The 22,778-nt window shown below is 32.0% G+C and overlaps 1 protein-coding gene across 1 annotated transcript; it reads left to right on the plus strand.

The window, feature by feature from the left end:
- The first annotated feature begins 7,320 nt into the window (after positions 1–7,320).
- LOC105319101 (uncharacterized) lies at positions 7,321–21,796 on the plus strand. Its single transcript, XM_066088126.1, has 23 exons — positions 7,321–7,408; positions 7,547–7,657; positions 8,021–8,058; positions 8,147–8,244; positions 8,315–8,476; positions 8,563–8,612; positions 11,850–11,872; positions 13,345–13,460; positions 13,539–13,709; positions 13,832–13,884; positions 14,557–14,670; positions 15,369–15,412; positions 15,567–15,658; positions 15,823–15,978; positions 16,461–16,507; positions 16,626–16,657; positions 17,009–17,115; positions 17,231–17,374; positions 17,806–17,852; positions 18,220–19,575; positions 19,663–19,743; positions 19,850–19,863; positions 21,422–21,796. Exons 4-23 carry the CDS (start codon positions 8,210–8,212, stop codon positions 21,695–21,697), a joined length of 3,120 nt encoding a protein of 1,039 aa, XP_065944198.1. The 5' UTR covers positions 7,321–7,408; positions 7,547–7,657; positions 8,021–8,058; positions 8,147–8,209; the 3' UTR covers positions 21,698–21,796.
- The last annotated feature ends 982 nt before the right edge of the window (positions 21,797–22,778 follow it).

Raw genomic sequence — 22,778 nt, forward strand, 5'->3', positions numbered from 1 at the left:
TAAGCAAGAGAGACTCTCTGCTTGTCGGAGATTTACGGATATATATTGAACTCTGGCGTAGGAATACATACAATGTACGACTATAAAAAATATCTGAATTGTTCGTACCATTTAAAATTTGACTATTTACAAGGAATCTATAAATAAGTTTCCTTAAAAAACAATGTTTTAGAATACATTACATTTATTGATTATTTTCAAGGACTAAATGTTATCAGCGGTGTTAGTTTGTGCTTAGGTCCAAATACTGTTTCACTTTCGGTTTGCCTGAGTAACTGCATAGGAGAGTTGATTTAGAATCAACTCCCAAAAATCATCTTCTCGAAAACAAAATGGCCAAAAAGCTGTAACTTATGGAAGCATCCACAGGTAGTGTAGATTCAAGTTAATTCAAATCATGATTCCTATGGAAGGTGGGCCACAATGGGGTGAATTTGCACATAGCAATATATAGAAAACAAATCTTTAAAAGTATTCCTAAAATCCAATTTGCAGAAAAATTGTGCCTTGTGTAGAAGCATTCCCATGTTGTGTAGATATAAGTTTGTACAAATCCCCATGGGTACGGAAGGGTCTTAATGGAAGAGTCTTTTCCATTGGAATAAATAGGGGAAAATCCTTCAAAATCTTATTCTCCAAAACTGAAAACAACAAAAAAAGCTTAATGCTTAATTTAAGAATATGTTTCAGAAAAATTTGAAAATCTTTGAAAAATTACGATATACTGTATTAAGTTGTCTTGATATTTTGTATTAAAAATACTGAAGACGGTGTAAAGCTTTTGTTGCTCAGATGAGCGGTGTTTTCTACTACTCTATAAAAGACTCTGTTTTTAAATTTTATCGTAAAGAGTTTGCTAGGTTGTTTATAATAGAATGCACATGTCTTTGTAACTCTAAAATGTGTGATGTAGAGCAATGAAAAAGGTTACTTCGGTTATGGAACTCTAATTAACAAGTCTTAATCTCTTTATGAACAACTTTGATTGATTAAAATCTATTTTGTAAGAATTCACAGAAATACATACACGTAGCTAAAAATAAGTTGTCGAGCACGTGAATTAATTGAACTTCAAATTGTTTCATGATATTCTTTGTGTTTTGCTTTTATCAGCCGCATTTCATAGAACCAACACCTTCCAGTGGGGCAGTTATTACTTGCGATTTATATGAAAGAAATTGTGAATTTCCAGTATATTTATTTTCAAAGTAAGTTGTTAAACATGAAAAATGTTTTGTTGAGATGCAAGTGTTGTTGCAACTAATATTTTATTCCATCACCAAAAGTTAAACCTTTTAAAATAAAAGGCATACATAAATGTTATTACTTATTATTAATGTACCTGAATATATTTTGCTAAAATGAGTGCAAGGTTTTGTTTTGTTTTTTTATAAAAATTACAATTTGGTATTATAAAAGTATCTATATTTAAAAAACTTCAAAAAAATTATTCACTAAACTGAAATTAAAGTTATGGATTATACAAAAACGTTACGGTATTTGATTTTCATAACGCTTTTGTTTTCTTTTTTATATAGCAACACTGCTCCGACGTTATCTTTCTTCAATGGAACAAAAGAATGGAACGAATTTGGTCGAAAAATAAGTTTTTCACCACTAGAGAACAATTCCGATGACGTTTATTCATTAATAACTTCACTTTCCAAATTACCAGTTGATGATCCAAAACATCATGAAATTGATCTTTGTCTGAACGTAGCAAAAATGACATCGTGAGTATATATTCCGTTGTGCAAAAACTAGTGCAAATTCAAAGTCTCAGAATAGCTCAGAACAAAACAACTTTCTTTACAATTAATCAAATCTCAGATTTTGATATGATCCTTAAATATATGACAGTGTTGGTGTATTTTGCTGTTATTTTACTTTGCAAACAAGCTTTTGAAATTCTCGTAGAAGTAGTTTGTATAGCTATAGTGAAGAAGTTTTTATAAAAATACCAACGACCTGTGCGACAATTTAACATCAAATTATTGTTTATATTGAAATTTTTTTCTATTAAATTTTCATTTCTGTACTAGTAATTTTGTAGAAATTAAATCGTCAAACTTTAATTCACGACGCAGCAATATCATATATGTATTTCTATTTATTTTCTTTAATACAAAACCAATGAGAAGCGTGATTGTGTGAAAAGTTTTGTCTCAACCCTGTACGTGCTTGATTATATATACCTTGTTTGAATCAAAACTGAAATTGACAAACACTAGAAACTGTTTATTTGTATTCATTAAGAACTAATGATAAAAAACAAATCAAATAAAATTAATACTTGTAAGATAATTTGCACCAGAATGTTTAACCAATGATAACAAAACATAGCACTAGCCTTTTTACATAAAAATAGTTCATAGTTTTGTATTTAGAGTATAAATGACACACGAGTTTTGATTGAGCAAACGAAATACCTGATAGATATTAGAGATGGAAAAATACAATTCGAATATTTCTAACGAAATCTAGTTTAAATCGTGCCATTTGCAAGTATATAATAAGTGTAAATTTCAAAAAAGGGTCAGATTCTGAATGCAAGTCGGTTTTACTTTACATTTTACATAAAATGTCCATTTACCATTTTTGTATTTAACTTTATATATTTACATCTTCAACTGTTTTTTTCTGTGATAACATTACGAATCAATTTTGAAGCCTATCACCCAATAATTTCATATAAGATGAGCTAAACAAAATGGTCGTGTCTTATAGCATAACCGAAACATGTTATTGGCTGTGCTGCGTAGTAAAACATAGCATGTGCTATATAAAAAATATGATTTTAAATCGTTGTTTTAAAATGCAGATATTGGAAATAATATAGATATAAGAAATCTTTCTTTGAATATTATGAGATGATAACTTCGATCGGGGTGTGGTAAAATCTATCATAAAGCCCTTCGGGCTTTATTAGATTTAACCACGGCCCGACCGAAATTATCATATCATTATACTAAAGTACTGATTTTTTATTCCTTACGTTACTTCATACAGGATGAACTTTATCTTAATTACAGACCTCAACATATAACAGATAAACGATGTTTCCACGTTGTAGATACAGGAGTTCCATCTGGTAAGACATATAAATATATACTGGTATATGTATCTTAAAATTTTATGGGAGATTTTAGAGATGCCAATGAGTAAATAAATTTTACTTCATCTCTGCAAAGCATTTGACTTAGTATAAACTTGACACTTAACAAACCTAATCGCATTTTCAAAAAAGCTTCTATTAAAAGTGGTAGTTTTCAATTGTTCAATAAGAACACTTAACATATTAATCAATTTTATGATTAACAGTGGTTGTATCTGATAGGGTAGGGCAGTCACTAGCTTGGATATGTGGCATTTCATCGGGTAGCCCGACTTCCTTCGCCATTATCAATACCCCCCTCCCGCTGACATCCGTGCCAACGAGAGATTTAAGTTGTCGAACTTGCTTATTAAAGATTGTATAATAAGTTCAGTTTTCAATAAAAATAAATCAAATAATGTTGGCCGCCGGCCAGTATAAGAGCCTGTAGGAATCAGCGTTAAATATAAAACTTTGTTATAGAAACCTTTTTCAAATTTCTTACACATGATAATATCACAATTTGTGGTATTTTTAATTATTCTAAATCGGAGTTTTACAACCCGTGATTAATTGACCAGTGATATTTACCAGCGGTCATATATGTAAAATTAACACAACAACAATACGGCACCTATATAAAAAAATAAGATTTAAACAAAAAAACAAGTATTTTTTAAAGGCTCAGATTATTTGTTTTAAATTGTTTAAACAATACTCTAAAACAACATTTATTTTGCTTTAAGTATAAATTAATCTTGAATTGACATTTTTTGCAGTTCAGCAATCTGTAAGTATCATCTTTTTGTTATATTTATAAACATTTTTAACTGATTTGTTATTTACAGAGCAATATAAAAAAATAAAACCATCTCGAGTATTCAATTCAATTTGATATTGATCAATCGCAGACGTCATTGTTGTGGTCTTCTTCACTGTTAAAGGGGAAAAAATAAACATATAAAATCACGGCAAACAAATATTGGAATTATATTTTTCTGAAGGGTGAATAACATATTTAACAAGCATTCTGATAGTATTGCATAAGCAATACACGTCCCCTACCGGTTTGTGGAAATTGTGATATGCAGAATATCGAACCCGAACATTAAAAAATTAGAATGTAAAAAATTAATTTTCTCGAAAATATGTCAACCAGATGCTACAAAAGTGTAAACTTGATCTGTAGTTTGACATTTTGAAGCTGTTCAGCAAATTTCATATTATTCCTCAAACGCATAAAGGAAAACAAGTGTGGAAAACTGAAGTGGTACAGACAGACGGACGGACGGACGGACGGACGGACGCAGAGGAAAGCTATAGTCCCCTCCGGTGAAAACTGGTAGGGGACTAATAACCTGGGGTATAGCTTTATTTCATGTGAAAAAACTTTAACTTTGAAAAATAGGTTTAATACCCTTTTAACTTCATATCAGAAACATTTAAACAGAAATATAAGAATTGATATTAGCGTCTGATGGCGATAGCATTTATTATTACATTTCATATATCTGTTAAAGACGCAGTGTTAGTCTTTTGCAATTTAAGTCTTCGTGCTGTTTTACGTTGTTTACCTCATGCATGTAGGGTTACGGCTTCGTTTCAGTCTTACGTTAACAATATATATCTAAAACTCTGAAGTATCCTTTTATGACTTGAGTGGCATATGTCTACATTCATCAGAAATTTATAAGCTTAAACTTTTGAATACCTTGCGATATATCTTTAAAGATTTTCTAATTTTTAAAAACAGTTTTTAAATCATCCTTATGTAATATTTAAAACTAACATAATTGCATTACAGGAAAACAAATGAATGCATAAGCATTTTATGTACAATTTTTCTGCAACCATCGCTACTTTCATACCCATGTGACCAATGTTTATTAGCCATACAAAACAATATGTGTCTTTCTGCAAAATGGTAATATAGTTGTTCAAATCTGCAACCAACACTCTCAAAGTAAAAAGCAGAGGTATTCTAGTTATCATCTTAAAAAAAAGTTCAAATTTTTGCATAGATATTCTCAATTATTGAGCTAGATCTACATGTTTTATGATATATTCAAATAAAAGTTAATATGAAGCTAATCTCTGGCTAATTGTTCATTGTTGTCGCGTTAATATTTTTCGGGCAAATATTGTTTATCATTACCCTTTTCATTTTAAATTGTTTGAATGGTTCAATTATAAATGTAAACACTGTGTAATGAGAAACAATAATTATATTTACTGCTACCCTGTTCAATGGTTATGAATTTGCTTCAAATGGTCTGCAATTATCATAGATATTAGATGCAAGTCCCGGTTGCATTTTTGCAAAACCAACACTTCCAAGAGAGTCAACTGTTGGATGCAGACAAGGACAGTCTTGCCATTTTTATCTGTATTCTGAAGAAACGAATGGAGGATGGTAATTTTCTTTGAAATGTTTATTATTAATGCTACAAGTATTTAAGATATTATAATATTGATACATTTTGGTAATCTGCTACTCAAAGTTCCTCTAATTTGTCCACACTTTAACACATGCTTATATATTCAGCTTCCTCTAGATTGGTTACAGTCTAGTTGAATCATATTTTTCTTCATGTATTAAAACACTCCATAGATGATTTAATAACATTAAACGGAGAATTCATCTCTTATCTAATACCAAATTGCCATAAAATAACAGCAGGCTACAAAAGCCTTATTGTGATTGACAGTGTTGATGTTTTACCATTTTGTCCTTGAAATCATAAGGGATCAAATTTTTTTTGTGAATTAATTCTATAATGAAAAAATAATATAATTTTTGTTTGTATAACAGTCAATTTATTTTATAATTAATAAAAGATTTCATGAAAAATGTGTATCAACTAAATCCTTTAAATTTCTGTGCGAAAACTTGCTCCTAAATACTACTTTATAAATAGATAACACGTTTTAAAAAGTGTTCTTGACTTCTTTTTAGCACAATGTTGACCACAAATGACCCGTCTACCGGTATATTTGATCCAAAAATTTCTTCGGGATTGTGTAGACATGAAGTCGTGTATACCAACACGTCCGCGGTTGGAATTAATAAAATTTGCTTTCTGATTTGGTAAGACTTTATGTACAATTATATAACAATTACAATTCATGTTCACTCCTGTGTAAAGTAAATCATGGGCATTTATTATTGTTACTTTGCAAAGTTCCAAAGGAGAATCCAGATGTTTCCAAATGCACACCAACGACATAGTTGATCGTAAGTATTAACGTATCGATGTATCTAAATATCTATAATATAGTGTTGTGTTGTCCATGCACTATGCCTAAATAGTAGTCTGGGTATGATACATACTTAGTAGTACACGAGCTTGAGGAAAGTGCACTATGTATTAAACCCTGACTTCTACGTAGGTATAGTACATGGACAACACAACACTATTGTTACTATTATGCTGACTGCTGTATAGACAGACGTGCTTTGCAATAAATAGCTGTGACGTTTGAGTGTTGTTTATCATAGTCCCTATAAATAATCACTGGAAAAGCAAGCGTTTGTTCTTTCAAATCAATCAACTGATTTGATTGATTATTTCATGAACAAGTTGCTGTACAAAAAAAAATTAACAAACGTTTACGTTCTTTTCAAGAGATGAGACACGATTGACCTTACCAAAAAAACTACAGTTGTTTAGCAGACAAAATCTTACTAATTTTTTTATTTTACATTCTTTATCAAGTGTCGTTTAAAAAAAAGTTTTTGTGATGCTCATGTACAGTATCTTTGAAAAATGTTAAATCAATTTGTTCAAAAGTTTATCAGAAACTTCAACTTAAAAATTACCATCAATAGTGAAGTGATTTGGAAATATTAATGATTTAAATTGTTTGATGTCAATCATATGTATTTACGTTTAATATATATAATAACCGCCATATTCAACATCGACTTACATAGCGTAACGGTAACGTGTTAGGCTTTTAGACGTTATGATTTTAGGGTTGAGTGTTCGGAACCTGCTGTCGGCGCTGGTAAGATTTTCGTTGAAAACATTTCCCGTGCTCTATATCGGATATTATGCTTACGCTATATAAAATCTTTGTATATTATGCGAAAAAAGATGAGTATTGAATATATATCGACAAACAGAAGGATATAATAATTTTTGATGGTTTTATTTCAACGGAATTTTGATTCATTTTGCTTCATTTTTTTGTGTTTGCCTACAGAATGTACGGCAGCCCCGTGCTTGAATAACGCCTACTGTCAGACTGAGTCGACAGGGGACTTCCGGTGTCATTGTCGAGAGGGATTCTGGGGAAAGCTCTGTGAACACGGTATCATGTTCTTAAATGTTCTAGTTTGCTACAAAATAGATATTGCGTTTGCAATTAATTTTGAGACACATAGGGTATAATGGAATAAAACCAGATATATCTAGAGCATATAAAATGTGTTTTCAAATATCTTCATAGGATTTTGTAATGATCAATCATATTGCCAAAACGACGCTGTTTGTTTCATAAGTAACGGAACTCGAGGTTGTTTTTGTCGTCTGGGATTGGAAGGACCTACTTGTGCTTTGCGTAAGTTATCACGCGATTGAGGAAGATATTAAGAAAGAGAGGTTCAATAAAATTATCAATGATAAAAGATAAAATAAAATGTGTATCTCTTAGTAAATAAATGGAAAATTTGTTTTGTTTAAAAACGGAAACTGAATCTTTTGAAAAATATTTTTGCACGTCCAAGGGAACAATAGATAGGCAATCATCATGTAATGAATCTTTGTTTAAGCATTTGAAATATTCTTATCATTATTTAGATAAGGAGCAGTTGCTTGGATTCTCAATATGTTTTATTTTTTTTTTTTTATTCTAGAGCTGAATAAAATGAAAATATTTCTGTTGATGGTTTTTGAAAACTTTAAATTCTAATATGCTTTACAGATATAAATCGAAATCTAACAGACACAATTGAAAACGGGGTAAGCCTATTCATTGATTCATGTCGATTTGTTTTATAGAGTTTGTATGCATGATATATTAAAAACCATCTTGTATTTAATATTTCAGGGACATTTCACTCATGTAGGTCTCATCGAGAGCGTGACATGTTACATCAGTGAACCCTGTACTATGCCGATCAGCATCACCAAAAATATACATGCCATGTATGTACTTTCGATTATGAATTTTTTTAAGTAAAGAACTTCTCGAAATTATCATATTGTCTTTTCTTAGGCCTGCGTTAGAAATTGGATTCTCCGATAAAACGCTAAAGGTTCAGTCAATGGATTTAGACTCATCAACACAAGCAGGGGGTATTGTTTATGGAACCCTGACAGTAGTTGGCCACGAACTTGGCCTGAAACGTATATGTCTGGATTCTGTTGCTAATCCGAGGTATTTTTTGTAGTGGTTCTTTATTTCTAATTGTTTTTACTGTGTGCAATATAATTAATATTCAATTTGATTTTTTGCTACTACAGAACAGGTAGAATTGAAGACGAGATCTGCTTCCAAATTAATGTTACAACAGGTAATAAATCAAACATATCACATTGTTTTCCCTCGGACTGAAATGTCACACTTCAATTGGTTTAAAAATAGCATCTGACTGCTTCATATATATCTATGTTTGTTCGGTGAGAATTAATATTATCCAATATGGCCGTCATTGGTCGACGTTCCGCCTACTCATTTCATATTATTTCATATTATTTAATATAGAAACTACTTGCCGTAATGTCTTAAATCATTTGGAGTAGTTGCCCTTTGAAATTCTTTGAAATTAGAATAGTTGCCCTTTAAATCGTCACATTGTTGTGTCTTGAGCAGAACAAAATAGCAGCGTCGAGATTTGCTCAAATCTCTGCATAGGAAAGGGAAGAAAACGTTTAAAGTACATTGTAAGTAAACATAAGTGAACGAAGAGTTTAAATGACTTAAAATTGGACGAGATGTTTTAAGCAGTTTGTATACATGGGTTTACGTAGATCATCGCTTTTTGTGAATAAATGTGTTACTTGATACTCATCGTGAAAACAAAACACTTTTTACAGGTTTGTTACTGACTGATTACAGAATTATATTTGGTTGATCAATCTTATAGATGCAACAGTAATAGTATATGTACATAATATATAGGATACCTCATATGGTTCCCGATGTTGTATGATTTTTATCCAACGAGTTGTGTTTTCTTTCCCCGAGCCTTGGCGAGGGGATTGAAACACACGACTGTTGGATAAAAATCATATACCATCGGAAACCATGACAGATTCTTTTTATCACAAGTTTTACTACTTCGTGTGTTAAACCTCAATCTTTTCTGTAATAATGATAATTGTGAATAATTGTGCACAACTCATTTACTACAGGCCGTCAACAACTTACGCATTTAAAAAAAAAGTTCCTTAAAAATTAACAAACAAACCTTTCATTTTCGAACATATATCTATCAATCCATGAAAAAAAATATAAAACAGCATTAAACCTCACATTTACATCTCCACACTATTCACCTAAATTAGTGTTTTTAGCTCACCTGAACCGAAGGTTCAAGTGAGCTTTTCTGATCACACGTTGTCCGTCGTCCGTCCGTCCGTCTGTCCGTCCGGCTGTAAACTTTTCACATTTTTGACCTATTCTCTAGAACCACCGAGCCAAATTTAACCAAACTTGGTACAAAGCATTCTTATGGAAAGGGGATTCTAAATTTTTAAAATAAAGAGCACAACCCTTTTTAAAAGGGAGATAATTGCGAAACTGCGAAACTTGGGTGGGTGTCTTAAAAAATCTTCTTCCTAAGAACCACTGCACCAGATATGCCAATATTTACACCAAAGCTTGTATATGTAGTGAATATTCTAAATAGTAAAAATTGCGATCCCCGGGTCAATACTGGGGTCCCAATAGGGGTTCAAAGTTGGTTAAAAAAGACAAATTTAACATAGAAATATATGGGGGGAAATGTTTTTAAAAATGTATTCTCAAGGACTACAGTGCTAAAATTAGTGAGATTACTATACAAGTACCCTAAGATAGTGTAGATTCTAAATTGTGAAAACCGTGATCCCCGGACTAATACTAAGTACGGCTCCAAAATATGTTCAAAGATTAACATAGACTTATATAATGGGAAAATGTTTTTAAACTGTTGTTTTTAAGAATTACAATGTTACAGTTTGTGAGATTACTATGCAATCATTCTAAGATAGTGCAGATTCTAAATTGTTTAAATCATTTTTTATTAAAAGAAGATTTAAAAAAAGAAGAAATTTCCATGATAAGTTTATCATAGTTATATAATCTGGAAATACATATTTATGTTTATCGACTAGTTTTTGGGGTTTTTTTTTTAATTTCAATCCCGACATCAATTACTCACATATCGGGATCCAAGTGATCGGGATCAAAGATCATAAACTCAAACAACTTCAAAAAGGTGTGGATCTTAGTTTTTACGAAGTTTTGATATACAAACACACAGTTAGGAAAGATAAAGGAACAAAAGATAAAAAATGGTTATGGAAAAAAAGTAGGAATCATTGATAGACTTTATCAACTATATATAGACTTTCCGTGTTTTTTTTAGTTTAGTCTATAAGACAGATGATCGATGAGAATGCAAAATCTAACATGCCGAATGTCCTAATCACACCTGCAATATTTTTATTTGATGAAGAAGCTCTTAAGTTATCTCCTTACCTATAAAATTATGGGTTCAAAGTTAAAAAAACTTTTTTTAACTTATTGGACTTGAATTTCATAAAAAAAATAAATAAAATATATATGTATCCATACTATTTAAGATGTAAGGTAATAAAAACCAAAGGCTGAAATTATCATCTGAAAATCACACTTTTTCTTGTTTAAAAATTAAATAAAAGTGGATGGATACTTGTTTATATATTTAAATTTTATTGCTTACTATGCCAGAAAACTAAAATTAATTCTTAAAAAAAGAAACAATTGTTTACATTATAAAAATTATAGCATTTAGATATATCACTTAGAGAAAAATAGAAAAGAGTTATTTCCCTTTGTCATTATTGAAATATGTCAAATATAAGGATGAAAAACGCTTATAAAATATCTCCAAGTAAACACCGATTTCAGTTGCTGATGTATGTGCACCTATAATTACTTAGAAATTACAAATCTACTTGCAAAAATTTTAATGAATTCATGGTTTATGTAAAATGTATGACGTCACAGGAGGGTGGATTTACTTTAATGATTGAAATACAAAACAGATGCCAATATCATCTTTGAATTATTTAACGAATATTTTTCAATTTTTTCAGTGAAATGGGATTTTTTTTAAATGCAAATGGGTATTTTCGAGCTTAAAATTCAGTCTCATTTGATGTGTAAAATAACTATGAATAAAAACATGCCAAAGATAAAATTGTTTCTTCTTTTTATGTATTGTTTAATATATGGCAAAATCTTGAAATATATGAGTTTTACAATATTTATTCAGAGTTCACTTCATAATAAACCCTTTCGAAATAAAATGATACAAGGACTATTGTTCAGGTGAGCGATTTGTGGCCCATGGGCCTCTTGTTTAACTTTTTCATTCTGTGTCAATCAACCGCCTAAACCTATTTATTGTTTAATTATGACGGCACGTTGGGTAAGAATACGCAGTTTAATAGCAAAACTTTCTACTTGACATATCATCCATCGTGTATTGAGATAAACATGTGATAATTATGTATATGTATTCATTTGTAACATCTTAAATCATCTACATTTTGTGTTGCAGGAGATATTTTGGAACCAGACGAGGTAAACTATTTTGTAAACGACGTGTATCTTCTATTTCACTAAGATTGCAATCAACAATTGAAAATTATTTTTTTTTAAATCTCAACGTTATGACAGAGGTATTCATGTATATTTTTTCAATAAGTTTACAGCCCTGTTGTAAAGCAGCTTTTCCTCCATAGTGCTCCCTCTAAGGAAATCGTGTAAATAGTATATTTCCCCTGTAGAAGGGTTTCTCCATTCCTCTTTCGGTTAATATATTATATATATGTCTATGGAAATCAAGTACACAAATTAAATCATATATTTTGTATACCCATTGGTCGTATATATGTCTGCACATCTTTTCATGTAAAAATGTTTAACGTTGTTCAAGGAATACTTTAGACTTAGTTACATATATTATGATGGTTCTGAATTTTAAATAACTTAATATTCCTAAATAATGATAAAGTTTATGTCTGTTGTCCCATTGTTTTATTCTTCTGATAATTGAATTTAACAAAGAGGTGTTAAAAATAAGGAAATAAATTTAAAGGGACATTGCAGCTAAAACACATTAGTTTAATTTCCGATTTACCCGCTGTATCGTAAGGAAATAAATGATAGCGTTGAATGTAACAGTTGAAGTACATAAAAAATGCCTAATCATTGTAATTAAGAGCATCCGGAAATTGAGGGCCGGACAAACCGGATTAATCTTATATTATTTACATGTATTTGTATCACGTGGACTTTGATTGACAGTAATTGACACGTGCTGAAAATTACAAGATCTTCATCTTGGAAAACGAACTAAAGGGGACTCTCTAAACGGAACACCTCATCACTTTATCCAGAATTCATAAATGGTTTACCAATTTCAGTTTATTTTGAAATGAACAGACATAAAGATGTTAGATAAAACCTCAAGGGGCCTCACTTACCAAATAAATTTAGGTGTAGCAACTCCTGTGATAAAAATTCAAAATACATGCTTACAAAGTAATAATTGACACGTGCTGAAAATTACAAGATCTTCATCTTGGAAAACGAACTAAAGGGGACTTTCTAAACGGAACACATCATCACTTTATCCAGAATTCATAAATGGTTTACCAATTTCAGTTTATTTTGAAATGAACAGACATAAAGATGTTAGATAAAACCTCAAGGGGCCTCACTTACCAAATAAATTTAGGTGTAGAAACTCCTGTGATAAAAATTCAAAAAACATACTTACAAATTAATAATTCTGGTTATTTTAAAATCTTTGGGAGGAGTGAATAAGACACATTTTTATCAACAAACCTGTCAAGGGGAATCTTCGCGAGCCCTGCTTGTGTTTTGTTTATAGTAAATACGCAAGCGTAAAAGTATAGAAGGTTGAACCCTGTAACACGTTGCGATGTATATATTTATAGGTTAAAATGTTAATATTAATGAAATTGTTATATTAAATACATGGAGACCTTTTTAACATAATACAATTGACTTTTTCACATTTTTTGTAGACAAATCCTTATTTTGTAAATCCAACTCTACCAACTTCAACGATATTACAGTGTGTCGTAAATCAACAATGTTACTTAAATTTATGGGCAAGAAACCGCGTGGGAGTTGAGAAATGGTGAGCAGAAAACACTTGTATATTCAAACCCATTTTTTAATAACTGTGAACTTATTCACCGATATCCGATCTTTTCAGTCCACAACTGGAGGTCGACAAAACTATTGAAGACGGAGTTTATATTTTTCCGCTTCGTGATGCAATAAATCAGCCATGCGTGTTTGAAAGCGTTATATTGATCGACAACGTCACTGATCTTCAGCTATGTTTCTCTCTACCGTTAGATTCATCTTCAGAATACATAGCAAAGTGAGTGATACATTAACAACCCTTTTGAATGCGTTTTCATTTTTAAGATATTTAGATAATTTTGATTGACAAAATATAATTTTTGATTCAGGACTTAATTTGATGATGTATTTTCCTTTCAGTGCTCAAAAGGATACCAGATGTTATATTATTCGTGTGCTTCCCAAGGTTACAGGTTCGTGCTTAGTGCAAAATTTGAAAGAAGTTTATTGATAATGCAATAATAAACATCATTTTGTTTTACTCAGTATTTGATATCATACATATTGAGGTTTTTTTGATTTTTTTTTTTAAACATAAATCCACATACACACATATTTCATACATTTCAAGATTCTACATATTGTAATATCTTATTAATCTAAAGGAAATAGATTACCCGTGTAGTGTGATAACATGTGTTTTTCTTGCAAAAAAAATAGATAATAAATAATAGCAGTAAATGAAAAGAGAAAAAGGGAGATAAAGAAGAAGATTTTTAAAAATACAATAGAAAAGCGGGGGGGGGGGGGGGGGGGGGTACATGTATCAAAATATTTGTTCACAAGTCAATATAATTTAAAAAAAGAATAGTTTAAGCAATCGCAGATGTCATAAAACTTGTTATAGTTTCTCACAAATTGTTTGCAAGTGGTTTTCATAATCTGAGTATCTACAGTTTTTCAATAACATTTTTTCAAGCAGAATCCTGTTTTTATTATTTGTTTTACTAATTCAAAACTTAGGTGAGGGTTTTTGTTATATTTGGTAGCAAAAATATACCATTTAATAACCATCGATATTAAATTACACATTTTATTGATGCTTGGTTTTAGAAATTTACCAAATAAAACAGATTACATATTAGTTAAAGGTTCCTGTGCTGGAATGTCCTGTTACAATGAGGGATTTTGTGACGGAAGTTCGCCATCTTCCCAATGTCTTTGTCGATCTGGTTTCTCTGACTATAACTGTTCTAAAGGTTTGTTTTTATCGTTTAACATATGTGTCATCATATACTCAGTTAAAGCACAGTATTAAATTGTCTTAAAGAGTTGGTACGAAACATCAGACATCAAATTTATTTGATAAATATGTGAATTTACTGATCATAAGTATTAAATATTTATGAAGTTGGTTTAGTTTGCATTTATCATAAATGTTTCACACCTCTAAAAGTGTCTGTTTTCGGTAATTTTAAGAGACGCTCATTTTAAAAACACTTTTTAGCAGAATAGTTGTGTTTAGAACTGCCTATTTTGAATTTGATAAGCTAAATAGCATGGTACTGTTTACTCTCATACATGTATACTTGTCAATGACAAATGTTTTAAAACCATCTGTTTGTTTCTTTGATTGTGTATAACAATTGGCCAGGACAAATTTATAAAGGTTTAAAGTCAAAAAGGCGAGAAAAAACATACACTTTTCACTGATTTCGAATCTATGAGGAAAAATTTCAACTTTTATTCATTTTTGGTAAAGATCAAATTAACCCTTTTATTCTTTTCCCAAAATTGCCCTACCAAATACAGAAAAAACCATTTGACTGGCCTTCAACAGCCGCATTAGATTTTCTTATTTCAGAGACCACTGGCTTCAGAGTAAAAATTATTATAAATTTCTTTAGAAGATTAAGAATCTGTTTTGTTATCTTTAATATTTGTTATGGAATTGCAGATTTCGGGATTGCTCAAGCATTCAACAGTTGTACAAGTTCACAGGTATTGTCTAGAATACTTTTTAGTATTCTATGAGTTTTATGTGAAAAAAAAATTTAAATAATACAAATATCTGCCACATACTTATTAAGATTTTTACAATGATCAAAGAAAGGATACTATGAAAATCATTTCTGGTGTATTATATGCATAATAGGCAAAATTTGGAGATGTTGCTCTACCCACACTAATAAGATGCCCTCTCTTGGAAAACTGCGATATACCATTTTCAGTGACAGACACAAGCAAGTATGTAACATGAAATAGTAGTATGTATTTTTCTTACTTTTGCGTTCTGTCTCATGTATTGCCTAACAAATTATAGTTTGTTTTTAATGTCATTTTCCTTGATAATTTGGTTGTTTAATTTAAAAACAAAAGAATAAAAATCTCATATTTTACCTATTTTTCAGTTTAAACTCTTTTTATGTCACATGGAATGGAACCAACTTCGACTCTGTTAATATTTCTCGCTCTCAAATGTCTGGATCTCGTGACTTTACTGGAAATGCTGTAGTGGTACATAACGCGACAGGAAAGCATGAATTCTGCCTGACTTTGGGCATAAGGTGTTTACTTCAATAACGTATGGTTTATGACAGTACAATTACACTGTGGGCTCGTCTTTATTTGTTAAACACAAATTTTCAGTCATTCAACGAAATTCAATGTTCAATGAAGTACGATGTATGTTGATATATTGTACCAATAGGACCATTGTACACGTCTTAATGCATCCTAACAACTAAGCATTTAACGAAATCCGCTTAATCTAGAGCACATTATCGAAATGTTTATTTGAATACATAAAGAATTATTGATAATAATGAAACACCTAAATACTGAAAACTAAAATTTTATTTTGTATTCTAATATCAGTTTTCTAGTATTTATATCAAGTAGTTATTAGATGTTTCTGAAATGACGTCATTAACATAGACTTCAGCATTCAAATTTAAAAATATGCCTTTTCCTGCAGAGAAAGCATCGTTCATAACAAATATACGCATCAGAAGCGTCATCTACTAAAAAAATATATCCATTTCTTTAGGGGTTACGTTTACGACAGTGTTTGCTGTTTCATTCTAACAGAACCGGGTAAGCTTTGCAAAATACTAATCTTAAATATATAAAATGAACCAAATCGCTTCTTTTTTTATTTATAATGCAAATAAATATTTTTTTGGGATTAATTAAAAGCATTTTCTTGTTTCAGATATTGTCCCTCAACTACCTGATAACGGACAAGTATGTTTATTGCACATCCACTCTAAACCGAAGTCAAGTGTTATGTCGACGTCTCCAAAATAAGTTTAGGGCGGATGTTGTCGGTCTTTATGAGAATTTCCTATTATCTTTTGTTTGTTCTGAAGTGTATTGATGCATGTAGTAGGAAATCGTCTGGAATGTTTTTCGTATACTGTATGTGTATTTGGAAAAATGTTTTATTTAACTTGAAATTTCATTTTCTCTTTTTATTTTTTTTACTTGCTATTAATGAAATGCAAACATTTTTGCATATTTTAGTATTGTTTCGATTCAATGCATCTCTTTTATATATGCAGGAAAAACCTTGAAATTATAATTTATGATTTATAGAGCCTTTTTATTTCCCCTTCACCGAGTAACAACTCGGAATTCAGTTGCACTGCAGGGCAACCGTGTCACGTGATATTTAGAACAAGCAAGGGAGATGATCAGAATTGGTAAGTATGATCTCATTGTGTGCTCATACAGATAACTTGACTAATTGCTCATATCTATAAAAAGAATAGCAGCCCTATATTTGATCGACAATCACAAGTAGTTTCCATCTTTTAGTCCTGAGTTGCATGACAGATCGAGAATGTCCGTTCATATTTTTACCGCACTGTCTCCCAACGAATGTCAAAGGGACGTGTTGATTGAATCTCAAAACAGTACCCAGGGAACGGAGAAGTACTGCTTCCAGACATCATCTTCAGGGTAACAACACTCTTCTATTGGTTGTTTACAAAATGTTTCATATGGTTCCATTTTGTATAACTGTTGAATCGATTAAATCCGTGAAAGCAAACATCGTGAATATCATGTTTTTTAAGTTCTTCATCACCGATTTATTTATATGATCAATTAAATGAATAATAAATCTTTGATAAAGAAGACCCACATAATCCAAACAACGTATGTCTCCACAAATGATTCAACAGTAAAAAACTGTACGTAGCATTGTAATATGCTTCAAGCTCAAACGTGTACTTATTGCTCCAGTTTAAGGTTGTTTTCGATGTATGCAAAACCTTTGAGTATGATATTTTGTTATGTTAAGTACAATGTCTATTTAAATGTTTTATAATCTCGATGCATGAATTTGGTTAATTTAACAATTCACTATTAACAAAGATATCGTTTTGTAGTATTCTTGGAGAAGTGAGGTGCATGACCATCCATTTTGAAAACCATGGTTAGAAAAAACACTTATTTAGTATTTATTGTTTATAAATTAATGCAGATAACAATTGATTAATATATTTGAATTAAAACCCGTGTATAGTATACAACTTCACGTTTGAAAACCTATGAAATGGAATGTAAAAATCAAATACATATTTAGGTTACTTTTGCAAGTTGATTAATAATGACAGCAAGTATAATACACTTGCCTTTTACTTTTTCCTACGTATTACATAGATTTTTTTTTTCATATACTCGTAAGAAATTGCAACAAAAACACACAATTATCCATCCTAAAAGATATGAAATTGGTAACTATCTGTATCTATCATATAATAGCTATTATAATAAAGTTATGCAATATTTTCCTTTAAAAGGCTTACCACCACCCCCTCCCACCACCACAACGACAACAACAGAATCACCGACGACTGTCATACCCAGTACAACAACCACATCATCAGCCACGTCCAACAATGATCATACAACAACTTCCGACAATGATCATACAACAACTTCCAATAAAGTGTCTACGTCATTACCAGAAAATGGTCCAGAATCAACCACAAATAAGGAAATATCCACAAGACAAACAGAGCAGCTTGCATCAAAAGAGACAACTTTTATACTTGGATCAGTGCAGACAATAACAACGCTTGGCACAGCACAGACAACGCAAATTCAACCAGAACAAACAAAAATAGCACTAGAAACGGGACAACAGGCAACAACACTTGTAACAGGAAAAACAACAACAACGCTTGCTGCAGGACAGATGACAACAACACTTGGTGCAGGTCAGACAACAACAACGCTCGCTGCAGAACAGACAACACGAACAACAATGCCTGCCGCAGAGGAAACAACAACAACGCTTGCTGCAGGACAGACAACAACAACGCTTGCTGCAGGTCAGACAACAACAACGCTTGCTGCAAAACAGACAAAACAATTAACAATGCCTGCTGCAGGAGAAACAACAACAACGCTTGCTGCAGGACAGATGACAACAACACTTGGTGCAGGTCAGACAACAACAACACTCGCTGCAGAACAGACAACACAAACAACAATGCCTGCTGCACGACAGACAACAACAACGCTTGCTGCAGGTCAGACAACAACGCTTGCTGCAGAACAGACAACACAAACAACAATTCCTGCCGCAGGAGAAACAACAACAACGCTTGCTGCAGGAAAGACAACAACAACGCTTGCTGCAGGTCAGACAACAACAACGCTTGCTGCAGAACAGACAACACAAACAACAATGCCTGCTGCAGGAAAAACAACAACAACGCTTGCTGCAGGGCAGACAACAACAACGCTTGCTGCAGGTCAGACAACAACAACGCTTACTGCAGAACAGACAACAACAACGCTTGCTGCAGGTCAGACAACAACGTTTGCTGCGGAACAGACAACACAAACAACAATGCCTGCTGCAGGAGAAACAACAACAACACTTGCTGCAGGTAAGACAACAACAACGCTTGCTGCAGAACAGACAACACAAACAACAATGCCTGCTGCAGGACAGACAACAACAATGCCTGTTGCAGGAGAAACAACAACAACGCTTGCTGCAGGTCAGACAACAACAACGCTTGCTGCAGAACAGACAACACAAACAACAATGCCTGCTGCAGGACAGACAACAACAACGCTTACTGCAGAACAGACAACAACAACAATGCCTGCTGCAGGAGACACAACAACAACGCTTGCTGCAGGTCAGACAACAACAATGCTTGCTTCAGAACAGACATCACAAACAACAATGCTTGCTGCAGGACAGACAACAACAACGCTTGCTGCAGGACAGACAGCAACAACATTTGCAACGGGAAAGACAATTACAACAACGCAACATAAAAGAGAAACATGTGATGTTGTAGCTGGTAATTCTTGATATTTTGATAGAAAGTTTTTATCATGATGTATCATCGATAGTGTTTTATTTCTTCATTGATACATAATTCAATTGCGCTATTCATATAATTTCAGTTCAGGAATGGGCGGTATGTATGGCTTGTTTCTTTTCTAGTTTAAATTGGATGATTACGTTAGTGTTTTTAAGGCACGAGTACATAATGATTTAACTTGAACTTCTGATAAGAACTAGAGTAAGTACAAAGATTGATTAAGATAATAATTTATTTTATTATACTTTCATGTTAAATATTGAAATCTGATTGGTTTAGACGAAGTTGATAATCCGTTCTATTACCCTCAGCGTTAGCAACACACTTGGCAACGGGTAACACAACGAATTGTTACATGCGCGTAAATTATGCGCGTACGGTTCGCCGTATAATTCACTTCATTTCTATATAAAAGCAGTAAAAGTTTCTTTAAAATTAAGACATTCAGTATAATAAAATAAATAGTACCTGTTTGGGAGGGTAACTGTTGAAATTGACACCCCTCGAAAACCATTGTCAACCTCCGCTTCGCGTCGGTTGACAATGGTTGTCTCGGGGTGTCAATTCCAACAGTTACCCTCCCAAACAGGCACTATTTATATACCAGACTTGACCCGTGCATGCACGGGTTGACATTGCATATCACCGTATATTGTTGACATTTGCATAACCAAACTTCAAGCCTACAATAATGCTATTAATTTCAATGCACTCTGCTGAGTTGGAATAATCTAATTGTGTCTCGGGAAAGGTCTTCACCACAGTTAAAATAACTCCCATACACCCGTAATGTAGCAGAAAATTGCAGAATCGCTCCAACACGATTCTGGAGAAAATCAATAAAGTTGCATTGAAAATAACAGTCAAATTGTTCACAACAAACCATTTTGAAGCTGTAAATAACTTTCTTCGAAAAGTTTAATTCTATAATTGCAGAATTCAACATATTTCAACAACGTTTTTTACACACCATGTTGACATTCAAAACTCTCGGGATTTTTTATAGTAAATGCGCTGTGTTAGATCGAGTTATCTCCTGTATTTTCTTTGGTGAACAGAAAAAATTTCCAATGAAAATTAACACGAATTTGTTTTATCGTTTCCAAGTTTATCCATGCAAATGTGATATTGTGGAAACATAAAATAAAGAGCCTCCCATGATTTAGCGTGAATGTAATGTGCATGCGAAAGATTGTAAAATCCAAAAAAATCCAGATGATTTCCGGAATTTTTTTAGGAATTTTCGTTGATTATTAATTAACGAAGCTTGATTGAGAAAAAATAAAAACAAATTGGTAATCTTCAAGTACCAATGATGTTTAAAATATATAAAACAAAAGACAGTACACTTCCGATTTATCGGTATTTAAGCTCAAAAATTCGAGTCTATTATTTTGATATAGTAGTATAGACTCATTCTATTTTCTTGTTAATTTTTCCCAAAAATTGTCTACTTGTTTTCATTTATCTAAACTTTCATTAGATCCTAGGCGCAACGCTCGGTAATACAAGTAGTAAACAATTGGCACATCTTTTATTTTGTAGAAGTTTAAAATTTTAACTCAACGACTGACCATGTTTAGTTGTATTTGTCATTAAGTTGTTGACCTTTCGGATCTTAATATCCTTATTTGTTATATAATTGTTTATACAGAAAAAGGGGCGCGTTAAGTGTGAGTGTTTCCATCCTACCGGCGGGACCACAACAACGGTCATCGCCAAGAACCCGCACGTCTCCGGGAAATCCCTGATGGTGGCTGCGGGGCTAGGATCCGGAGCCATGGTAACCATGCTGGGTACGGGCGTGCTGCTGTATGCTGTCTCCCAGAAATACTTCGGACCCAGAAAAACCGGACCCGGCAGTGACACAAACCAGCAAAAGAAAAAACTAAGCGTCGCCAGCTGTCCAGACAAAAAACAACTGCAATGATAACAAAACCTGCTTTGTCGTAGTGTTGACTTTTTTTAGCTTTATTGATTTGTCAATGATTTTTAAAGTCTCACATATTTGTGGAATAAACAGTTGTTTGCATTATTATTTGATTTTTCACTTTCGACAGGATATGATAGTAGCCATAACTAATGTGTGCGGATAAATGTCCACTGTTAATCAAAAAATCAAAATATAGTATCATCTTTTTCTTATAAAAATACAGCGTTGGTGCTTTAAAGATATCTATCTACACGTCTGAATGCACTATTCCATTATTCTTTGATGGAAGATCCATCACTGAAGATTGTCTTTATAAACAAAAGCTTAATAAATATCGGATCTCTTGCGAGGAATAGAGCCCATCATATGACATAACAAAAAGTAGATGTAACGGTCAGAAACACAAAATGTATCCTGTTGGTAAAGAGAATTTTTTTTATAAATATGGACTCTTAAATGTAGACGTGAATTATATATAAGCACATAGCAGGGATTTTTTACAACGTGTATGCACTTGAAAGTTGAGGGAATTTAGCATGTTTTAAACAACCTTTGAACACATCACTTATCGTATTTTTATATCGACTATAAAGTTAACAAAATAGATAAATTGCTTCGGTATTTCATATAATTATTTAATTTGTGAGTTTTTCAATATTTCTAAAGTAGTTAAGAAATATAATATGTAATTTGTTGTATTTTTACAATTTATCTAAACAATAAAATGCTTTATTTGGTGACACTCGTTGGTTTTGAAGATAGCTTGCATTGCAGAAAAAATACATAACCCGCGTAAGCAGATTATAATTTAAAAAAAATCTGCAATGGTCGCTACCTATAGCCCTCACGAATCATCAAAGATAGCATTTTTATTGTTTAGATAAATTGTAAAAATACAACAAATTACATTATTTTATTTCGTTTATTAAATTATTAAATTAATCATAAAGAGTAAGTAAAAGTAACTAAACCATTGTTAATGTCCATCAGTACGTTTGATTAAAAAAATAGCCAAGTCTTTTTACATGGGAACTTGAGTCTGGCATCAACATAGTTTTTTCGTACAGTCTGTGATTTT

The sequence above is a fragment of the Magallana gigas genome, chromosome 6, assembly GCF_963853765.1.
Source record: "Magallana gigas chromosome 6, xbMagGiga1.1, whole genome shotgun sequence".
In the NCBI taxonomy this organism is placed as follows: Eukaryota; Metazoa; Mollusca; class Bivalvia; order Ostreida; family Ostreidae; genus Magallana; species Magallana gigas.

Coding starts and splice junctions, on each gene's coding strand:
- LOC105319101 (XM_066088126.1), top strand. CDS start 8,210: ATGCCGATCAGCATCACCAAAAATATACATGCCAT. Junction 8,477..8,562: donor GATTCTGTTGCTAATCCGAG/GTATTTTTTGTA, acceptor TTGCTACTACAG/AACAGGTAGAATTGAAGACG. Junction 15,659..15,822: donor TCAGTGACAGACACAAGCAA/GTATGTAACATG, acceptor CCTATTTTTCAG/TTTAAACTCTTTTTATGTCA.